Genomic DNA, 11,214 nt, shown 5'->3' with positions numbered 1-11,214 from the left:
GCACGCACGCACGCACGCGCACACACACACACACACACACACACACACACACACACACACACACACACACACAGTAATGAAGTAGCCTATAAATTCCAGTACTGCTGACATTACATTGGTCACCAGTAGATGTCAGCAACGAGCTCTGGTTTGACTTCAAATTAGCAGGAAAATGACGTCGGATGTCAACATCTCGTTCGACGCAAACTTCTCCGGGATTAGCCAATCAGATTTGAGCCAGTCAGACATGCTAAAGATGGCGTCGGCGAGAGACACAGAAGAGAAAACAGAGTCCTTTACCGTTATTAAAAACAAACGCTGTTATTGTCTTTGTCTGCAGAACTGACACAACAATAACACCAGGAATTATTCGACCAACCGGGTTCGTTTCATGACGCATTTTCGCTCCGTGTTATTTTAGTTAGTTGTAATCCTTGCACGCTTTTTTTTCCTCGGGCATAAATATAGCCCGTCCCTTGGACAGCTCATCGGCTAGAAGTTGGCAAGGGGAATGTTAGCTTCTTGGCTAGCATTGTAGCTCTGCTCAGGATCTTTCCTCGGCGTTCATGGATTGATAGCTGGGGCCACCAAGTGTCGACGTCCTCTGCTTTTGTTTGTTTTGTTTTTAACAACACGACAAAACGGCTTTCATGAACCGCACGGACTAAACAACGCCGTTTGGGAATACGGACCACCACAGGGACCACTGCTCTGCTGGGGCTGGCATTGCGACACTATTCTCCCGTGTCGATGTGGATGATTCAGTGACTACTAACTGTCCCCGTCATGTATTTTCTAACTGGCTGGCCCCGGAGGCTGCTGTGTCCCCTGCGGAGCGAAGAGGAGCCCTTCTACGTCCAGCCGAGCTCCCACAGGTTCTACTTCGCCGTGTTGTCAGAGACCCAGCTCAGCGTCTGGTTCAGTCGGGTAAGCAGAGAGAGAGGCCAGGAGGGGTGATGCTCTTTGTGGCGTTAACACACTAAAGCAGTGGTTCTCAAACTTGTTCATGTCAAGGACTCCCAAATTGACACTTATTAGCCCGCGGACCACCATTTCAAAAGATATGCCAGGGACCCCCCATTAGAGAAGGTTTTTTTACGGCTCTAGCAGTGATTCTCAACTATTTAATGTCCATTTGGTGCCTAATCTATCATTTAGCTGGGGACCCCCTGGAACTCCCTCAAGGACGGACCCCTGGGGGTCCCCGGACCCCACTTTGAGAACCAATGCACTAAAGATCCTCACTGTGTAATGTTAGTGTTTAATAATAATATTAGCCTTGGATCTAACCTGGGATCAAGGCTATCGTAGATGTATTTTTTTTAATCGATTTTTACATTCGCACGTCTATGAGTAAAAGTCAGACTCTATAAAATACATCTATGATAGTCTTGATCCAAGGCTATTAATACATATAAGTTACGGATTGTAGCTTTAATTTAACTGAAAGTGAACCAAAATGTGTATTTGTACACAAATGGTTACAAATGGATAAATTAACACTGAGGATTGTAACTGTGTACTTTTGCAAACGTGAGAGTCAGTGTCACTACTGTAACTGTTTTTACATCCAATTCACTGCTTTCCTGACTATCTATGGAATCCACGCATAGGACACGTCTTGGTACTTATATGACCCCCTGACCCCTTGTGTACTGTTTCATAAACATGAAGGCTGTTTTGCATTGTAGCTTTTTGAGCATCCTGCTTCGTATGTCACAACATGACTTACACCGGATTGGAATACCTAGTATACACTGCGAGTGTGTCATCTTCATTTCTTAATCATCCCTAACACTAACAGAGGCTTTTTTACATAATAATTTAAGTCTATGAGGTGATTTATTTGCCTGAGCTTGAGTAGTAAACAAAGGACACTTGTCAATTAATCACCACTTGTAAGAACCAGGCCAGCCTTGACCCATGCACACGCAGTATCATGGTAAGACTACTTTTTTAATGTATAGATGCATCAAGGCGGTCTGAGGACATCAGGTCCAGTGATTGCTATCATGCTATGTGAATTAGCATTTAGGCCACATTTTGACATTTTCTTTGAACAGGTCAGGTTTTGGTGATCTGATGTGGAGCGTGTCACGGTCACAGTGACCACACAGGGAGTGTGACCATCAGCAGACGCTTAATTTAATTATCTGTCTGATGGACCCAAACTGTATTCTTTTAATACTCTGTGATATTTTAGTGTGTAGTGTAGCCCATGGATGCCAACAACAACTTGCCTGGGAAAATGTCCTTCTCAGGAATGTGGAGGGAAACACCTCCATCTCTTTTCTCACACACACACACACACACACACACACACACACACACAATTCACTGCTGCACGGATAGTAAACACTTACTAGACATTCTACACTAGACAGTCTCCAAACAAGTACATAAAAGCCTTTCTATTTGCACTTTGTATGCTATTATTTGGACAACAACAATTATGCATTCTCTGGCCTCAACAATGTTCGCCCAAGTTAACCTGGCGAGCTTGAGTGAGCACTGACAGCCATGCTGAATACTCGGCTACCTTCCTTCGACATAGTTTCATCATATGTGTGCGTCAGTGGAGAATCTCCCTCTTTTGTGCCTCCATGATTATCAGCCATCATCTCCCCCAAGGTCTTTTCTCTATAATCCCATCTCTCCTCGAGCAACCCAGCACTGTCCGGGCCAGTTCAGTGTAGGTGCTATCACTAATCCGTGTAACACAGCAGCTTAGCCGTGTAGCCATTCAGCTCCATCACCGTGCCACCCAGACACAGCTGTCTGAATGGATTGGAAACTGCTGAGGATGTAGAAGGAACAGAGGCATATTGTGTGTGTGTGTGTGTGTGTAATATTTACAAATGCAACAATGCATGTGACTGTCGTTTGTGTGCATGCATGTATGTGGGTGGCGTGGCGTGGCGTGTTTATGTAATCCTTACAGCTCTCATGGGATTTTTTTCAGTTACACTGAGCCTGTGAATGTAGGTAGGCCTAGTTGTTACATAGTATGGGAGAGGAGGGGTCAAGTCACAGTTTCCCCCATGCATTCCCAGTTTAAGCTCCGTTGAAATGTGAGTCTTCGAGGTCATATGGGGTAACGCGCTTAGATCTGTCATCCACATACAGATTGAGTTTGCTCTGGTCAATAATTCTACTAGGGTCTGTGTAGATCTATATTTGACTGCCTATTTATAGGGTTGAGGATTGAGATTTCTGAAATGAAATAATATAATGCCATGTAAAAACATTTTGTATATTTCGGGAAACATTTTTACAGTATACCTGAAGGCCAAGCAGCCTAGAACTTGATTTAGTGTGTAACCTCCTCACATACGTCTTTTTATGTCACTGGTCCTCGCCCACTCAACTGCCTGTGAGCTACTTCCAGAGCAGGCAGAAGGTTACAGTAGCTCCAGAAACAAACCATGAGTTACAATACTATTGTGAAAACGTTACAAAAAAAAAATCACAATATTCCATATCGAAATCTGTGACCGCCCCTCCAGAGCATGGGAACTTGGGAAGCGATAGCGGACGATGGGAAAAGATGGCAGTCCTTCAACCATTCGAACCAATCATAAAAAATTCCATGGATAAATATAGGACATGGGATGTTATCCCAGTCAAAAACAGTCTTTCCACAGGTATATGTGGAAAGCCTGGTGATACGAGGGTAATCACAGCTCTCACCTCACCCTGCTAAATTCATGTTAGAGAACATTAGCAGCACAGCATTGGGCAAAAAAAAAAGGCTTTAAAAGTGACTAGTTCCTGTTCATGTAAAATTTGAGCTACTGTATGCTGATAATCAGAATTTGTCTTATTTAAATACTTAACATACTTTTTAAGTATGCTAATATTTTTAAGTAAGTTTTTTTTTCATTTTATATATTGACCAGATGCTTTTGGTCTGATGGCATGAAATAAGAGTGGCAGTTAAACTTTATAACATGAAGCATCTAAACTAAGTGGAGTGCACTACTCTGTGAGATAAAGATCCCTGCAAGATCAGTCGTTTATTAACTACTATCAACCTGGTGTCCATATTTTGGGCATGTCATTATAGATGAACATTTTCAATGATTTTCGAATAATTTCTTTAAATAGCCGGTCTACAAGCTCACGTTGCATTGCAACAAATTTGCGAGCTTGTAGATTGGCTATTATCACCAATGAGCATTATAAGATGGCACCGTTTCTGTCTATTCACTCTGTGTCTCAGTCAGAGGAGGAATGTGGACAGTTCGGAAACTTAGCCGCAGGTGCCAGTTTGGTCATTTCAAACCTGATTTCAAAAATATCTTCCTTTTTCCCCCCTTTTTTTTTTAATCGCAAGAACAATAGCTTCTATTTCAGCATGATAACTTTCCACGAAGAGAATAGCTGTATTATTCTATTAGCTTTGAATCCCCATCAATGATGTCATTGGTAGGCAGGTTTCTGGACTGTCTATAGCCCACCAATGAGCCACAGAGTGAGTAGTCAGAAATATTGCTGTCTTTTAGTGAGGAGCAATTATATGAAGATAAGGTTGAAAATGGGTGAAGTGCTATTTGAAGAAATGACCCTTGGGCGGTGATATAATTGGCATTATTTTAATCTGTGCTTGAGCTTGAATGAAAAACATGGACAAAGAGGGGGAGGGTTGGAGACCAGATCTCTCCTTCCCATTTTAGTCAAGCTCCACACACTATCAAACATTCAACCAGCCGTTGACTGATTACAGTGAAATATTGTACTATGGCCTTCCACCCAGGAGGAGTAATCAGATATATATTTTTTACTTTTTGTATTGACAGGATATCTGGTTCCATAAGTTTCTGTCCATCCATATCCCCATTTCTCTCTTTCCCTGTCTTCTAGCTGTCTTGCTCGGTTTGAGTTTAAATACAATCTAACTGCTAATTGAATAATATCCAAGGCTTATTTAAAATATGAGTTTTAGTTGTTAGACTGGTGCTAGATTGTTGAGTCAGATCCCGATTCATTGACCACTGTCTTTTTTTACCCATATTTTGAAAGAAAATCGTGAAACCAATATGAAAAACTTATGATGATGATATGATTTATTTGAACATTTTACAAACAAATAAAAATAAACACAAACCACCTTTTGATAGATTAAACATTTAAATTAAGTATTAAATTCAGTATGGAAAGAACGTTTAACTTTATTTGTACATTGTACAATTTGTACAACAAGCACGCATATTAAATACACATATTTTTTTATTTAACCACTTCTAAGCCCTGTTAGAGCTGATCTCTAAGCTCACAACGCATCGCAAGTTTTGAATTTTTATTTGAAAAAGTTCACCTATAATGACATGCCTGGTTGAAAGTGGTTTTAAAGTGATTCACTGTCTCTCCAGCTCTTTAGTAAACAGAAAATGCATTTTCAGGTCAGGATGCCATTTATATCCAATCAGGAGAGAGAACTCATACAGGATACAAAATAAACAAGTGAAATTGGAAGTGATGACACAAATAAATGAGTAGACAAATTTTAAACTGGAAAACTATACATTTGAAGCTGATAAATGGGTACTGTTTTCTGATTGGATGGAATTGGCAACCCACCAGATTTTTCCCCCGTTTTATTAATGAGATGAAGAGACGAGGAGACCCCCGTTATTGAACAAACACACTATAGCAATGATTATTATTTTACCAAAAGAAACGTTTGGTTTAGCCCAAAAATATCACTTACAGGCAGCACCTTAACAGCAATATAGGCTGTTTATTTTCCTTCTACCCATAGTACTAGACTCACTAGTGCACAGTTTTCCTTGGCACCATCAAGTTTTAATTGTATGAAACGGATACTGAGGGTTGCAATTACTGGGGCTGGTGTCATGTTACAGTGATAGAGGGTAAGAGATAAATATAAGATGGCTTGAGTTGCATGGGATCATGCTCTTTCGCAAGTACGTCCTAATTTTCATGTAAGATCAAGAAATCTGATGCTGATCCTATAGTTTGTTTTTCCCATCCTGGAATTGAAAGAATAGCCATCAATTGGCAATTAACTGATTGTGCTTTTCATGGGTACTTCCTTCCCTGCAGAGGAAATAAGTAATCTGGATAATCAATATAGGTACTTACACATTATCACTGTTTGTCATGATGGGCTATTTTAATAGTTTTTTGTGGAGTGTGCTTTTCTTGTCTTGTACCGTGCAGTCGTGCACGCCACACAGCCCACAGTTTCTGATGCATTGGAAACATGGTGATCCTTTAAATGGCTAACATTAGTCCTGTGAAATATTATACCAACAATAAATGACTGCTGCAGGGCTGTGAAGCTATAGTTTTGATACTGATCATGTTGCCTCTCACCCTATAACAACCATACCACAAATATGTAGGCTGTACTGCTCAACAAGAAAGCAGTGATTGGCAATAAATGTTTTCCTTCTAGATATTTAATAAGTGTCAACTAATCAAATGTTAATGTTTATTTGATGCTGTTGTCTTGGCTCTAGAGCACATGTGAACCAAAAATGACTTTTGCCTTCTTGTGACAAAGGCATCCAAGATAACTATGAATGCTCAAATGCATTTTTGTTCTGTCCAAGATGCTGGGAGACATTGTCAGTTTTGGTTCATACACTGCCACTATCCACAAGAAAAGTTTTAATCTGTGGTTGCAAAAGTGAAAAGTTGGGGCACTGTGTAAGTGTGTATACTTTATTTCCCTGTGTCTGTCAAATTTGTCTCATATTCAATTGGATTGATTATGTATTATGGTTAGCATTTTGCTGTGCTCAGAGTTCATCTGTCACATTGAAGGTTCACGTCCTGGTCCATGTTGTTGTGATTCCTCATCACACCAGATGCAAAATCGAAATGTATAAAATAACAAATGTTAATGTCTCAATGAAGACTATCTGTATATACAGTTTATTAATTGTTTACATGATGAGTATTTAGTAAATGTTTAGTAGGGGCCATTTAACCGTTCAGTCGACTAGCCACAGACATTCCTTCCATAGATCACAATTTACTAGCTGATGGCAAGACAAGAGAAAAACAAGGATTTGTCTTGCTAAAGAAGCTTTGGAGTGGCAAGCTCAGTTTGTCAAACTGTAGCTGTCACTCATAATAGAAGCATTGGTGTGCGTGTGGAAAGCTCAGTTAATCAAACTGTAGCTGTCACACACCTAATCTTCATTTGACATGTTACATGCAGTTTACATGTAATTGGAATGTACACTCTTGTGTATAATGTATGAAATGGAGTATCCTTTGAAGCATATGTCCTCTTTATGTTCTGTGTGAGCGGTTATTCTTTATGTATCTAAATTATATTTTTCATTTTCTCCCCCAGCCCAGTGTCCTGATTGTCAGCTATATTGAGTCTGCAAAAGCTGCAGCACAGTTTGGCGTCTACCAGCAAGCAGAATGGAAACCAGACGACTCCATGATAGCCGTGGCGGTGAGTACACCATTCTTTTGTGTTGCTGTGAGCCACGAACTTGGATTTCTGCTCTTCTTTACACTTCTTTACACAGACCGGCTATTTTCCTACTCCTACCTCTTTCTCTGCTGATTATCATGGAAATCGGGTGTCTTGACTAAGCCCTATATACTTAGTCTTACAGCGAATAGTGAAATTAGCTTATCTACAATAAAAAAATGTGTTTGTTTGTAGATCTGTTATTTCCGTTATTTCTTAACTCTCTCAGTGCCACGCCCCGACATATCCCGAGTTTTTCCCGAGTACCCTCAGTGCCAGCACGAGAAATCCCGAGTTTTTACTTTTGACTGTGGTCGCGCTATTCTGTATATTTTTCATGATCACTTTCGCTTCCTGACTACATCAGACTCACCCGGAGCCGGATGTAAAAAAAAAAATTCATTTCCGGGTCACGTTGTTTTTCTCCGGTGATTTTCGGCCAGAATAGGGAAAGTCACGTTTTTTTCACACGGTATAAAAAGCGAACGGAGAGGTCCACGTCTACTCTCTTTGGTCTGGGTGACGATCAGTCATCGTAGTCGTGTATCGCATCGTAATTTAGCCCGATCAACGATTATCGAAAATGTCAACATCCGGTTCTGACCGGATATGACGTGAGCCTGTTTGGGAGGGGGCGAGTGAGCCAGCGAGATCATCAATGTGTCGATTTGTTGCTCTCTACTGGTAGAACTGTATTATGGGTTTAAAACCCCAATCAGATCATTTATTTGAATGAAAAATTACAAAATTTAAAAATAAAAAAAAACGCAAATTCCTGGCAGTTTGGGAGTACTTTATGAAAATACTCTTGGCACTGAAAGAGTTAATACAAAAAAATATAAATTAACATTTTAGAACATTCTTGAAAATGTTTGAAATTATTTTTGCCATAACCCATTTTGGGCAGGAACCCCTATTTGTAACGATACCTTGACATACCCAAAATAGGAACACCAGGGTTAAATGTGGTTAAATTGTATTTTCAAAATTTCAGGTCTTGAAAACTCACATCCCAAATGACTATTGATCAAGGGGGCCTCATTGATTGTGATCGCACAATACAAGTGCGATCACCAAGCAAACAAGTATGAACAACCAAGTAATGATGTGGACCATGTCAGCCCTGTTTAGCAGTGACCTGACCCCCGGTTTTGTGTGACAGACGACCTGTGACCATAGTGTGGTTCTATTGGGTCCAACATGGGTTTAACCCACATTCAGTGTCCTGTGTCAAACCCAGGTTTTATGTTTGAATGTGGTAATGGTAGACTCCTTCAGCTATGGCCCTTTTCCTCCAACCCCATTCTTTTGTTAAATGCTAACAAGACATGTTTCTGTACTTATAAGGTGCCGCACCAGAGGTGTTTTCTGGGGAAATGAGAGAAAAGCAGCGTTGCTAAAAAGGTTGTGTTTGGATGTATTATGTATTTAGGGCGTTTTGTATTTTAGCCGCTTGTCTGCTGTAAAATTATGGGAGAGAATGAAAATGTATACATGTTTATAGTTAGGGTAAGTGAGTGATATTGTTTTGTTAAAATAAGTATTAAATAGCTCTATATTCTGAATAGTACTCATTGCTATAGAGCAGGGGTTCTCAAACCTTTTTATACCACAACCCCATTTTATGGGGGATTTTTTTTGGCAACCCTACACTTTATTTATAGTGCAATTTCAAAGTTGAAATAAGACACAGCTGAGTCTGCTGGGTTCGATTCTAGCTTGGGGAACGCTACAATATCAATAAAAGCAGCGGAAGTGTTTTCGTACACCTTTAATGTAAACTGAAGCATATTAGCCTAAATATGTTGCCAGAACAACCAAAGTTTCTTAATTTGACTGCCAGAATTATTGCATATTTTTTTAGCCAGTACCAGAGTTTTTCATTGGAAAAAAAAAAGTACTCAGGAGCCGAAATACAGCATTTTTAAGTTTTAAGTTAACAAGGAGGTGGATAGGAGTCTAGATCTTCAACTAATCATATCTTTTTTTTTTTTTTTTTTCACTTCACGTAGATCTACGCGATTGGCACGTGGCGGCTTTAAAGCGGTTCGCGTAGATCTACGTGATTGGCAGTCAATGTGTTAATCCAGCTCTCGATTTTATCTTTGGCCACCGACCGTGTGTTTCTTCTCCATCCCTGGTGGCAGCTGTTGCTGGTCGGGTTGTCTGTGACAGTGACTCTGTGAGCATGACCTGCCCGCACGCACTGATGTCGCGATCCGTAAATTTAACTGTTTGTTGACTCAAATGCTGGGGCTTATTGTGTTTGCTGGCACATAAGCTACAACAGGTAAAATGTACACAGTCAGTGACTCCTCCCGTGGTCCATGTATTTCCCCTCTCACCCTCGGAGTTACAAAACTCTTAAGGCATCCGGCACTCGCTCATATTGAACTTCATTCCTGCTATAGGCTTTAACTAGCTATATCGAACAGCAATCAGTTCTCTGTGCCTCTACAAGGGCTTGTGTGTGCTGTCTTTCCTGCGTATGTGTATGAGGAGTCAAGTGACAGTCTTTGACTTCCTCTTCACGCTGGTCCCGACGAGTCAACGACCTAGCTTTTTCCTGTTTCTTGATTTAAAAAAATCAATTGCCAATGCACAACCCCAACGGCACCTTCCCGCGACCCAACTTTGGGTCGCGACCCATAGTTTGAGAACCGCTGCTGTTTGTTCAGTAACAGGAGTCTCCCTGTCTCTCTTGCTCTTTGGTAAACAGAAAACACATTTGCAGGTCGGGATACCAATTTTATTCAATCAGGAGAGAGAACTCACACAGGATACAGGATAAACAAGTGAATTTGGAAGTGATGACACAAAGAAATGAGCTGACAAAATTTGAACGGTAACACTATAAATGTACGGTATGTAATGGGTACTCTGTCCTGATTGGCTGAAAGAGCTGGAGAGACAGGGAGACCCCTGTTACTGAACAAACACTCTATAGCAATGATTATTATGAGAATATAGAACAAAAAATATCACTTACCCTACCTTTAGTTGTTTTTTGTTTTAGTTGATTAAACAACGGCTCGTGACCACTGTGGCAACTGGCAAAGGCAATTGAGTCTGTGACCTAATGTCTGGGAAAGGTAGGTGTAAGTTCTAGGTGTAAGTGGCCTAGAATAGATAATATGGATTTCAGGCTCCAATTTCACTATTATCTGCAGCTTAGCAGCAGTAACAAGGGCCAGTTTGTGGGAACCTTTACCCACGGACCATTATTACAGAATTATGCAGTTTGAGTGAGCTATCGTTGCTTAATGATCTAACTCAGTGGTTCCCAATCGGTGTGCCAAAGCAAAGCACACTGGTAAACTATGAGACAAATAAAGCAGATCTGAAAGAGTGAAACTGAGAAATGTGCGGACCAAGCACAGTTGCAACTCGGATCCGTTTTACTAAGTATAGAGAGTGTTTAAGTGGTTCACATAATAAATGTCACCTCAGTTGGCGTGTTATACTGTACTTGTAAACACAACGTCCCTTGTCCCTCAAGGTTTTTATATTGGAGTGGGCACCACGGCACCAAGTGCTTATGTCTGAAAAAACATAGGCTATATCAATGTAAATAGAAATAACAAAAAAAAACATTGTACACAGTGAAAAAAGAACTTTACAACCCTGAGGCTAATTTGCAGCATGCTAGGTAAATATGCATCTGTGTGTGTTAGCTATTCTAAAGACAGATGAGGAGAATACTCCTCATCCAATCTAAAGTCTGCATTTTGTAAACAAAAATGAAGTTTGATACA

At 40.4% G+C, this 11,214-nt stretch overlaps 1 protein-coding gene across 1 annotated transcript in view; it reads left to right on the top strand.

Annotated features, from left to right (window-relative positions):
- Positions 1–238: 238 nt before the first annotated feature.
- The window catches only part of ric1 (RIC1 homolog, RAB6A GEF complex partner 1), a 70,149-nt gene continuing 59,173 nt past the window's right edge, over positions 239–11,214 (top strand). Inside the window, exons 1-2 of the mRNA XM_080419596.1 lie at positions 239–927; positions 7,331–7,438. Coding sequence (XP_080275722.1) covers positions 787–927; positions 7,331–7,438 — 249 coding nt within the window. The 5' untranslated portion in view covers positions 239–786. The remainder of the gene's footprint in view (positions 928–7,330; positions 7,439–11,214) is intronic.

Source organism: Gymnoscopelus braueri, assembly GCF_963280865.1.
Source record: "Gymnoscopelus braueri genome assembly, chromosome: 22".
In the NCBI taxonomy this organism is placed as follows: domain Eukaryota; kingdom Metazoa; phylum Chordata; class Actinopteri; order Myctophiformes; family Myctophidae; genus Gymnoscopelus; species Gymnoscopelus braueri.
This window is presented reverse-complemented; position numbering and strand designations above follow the sequence as displayed.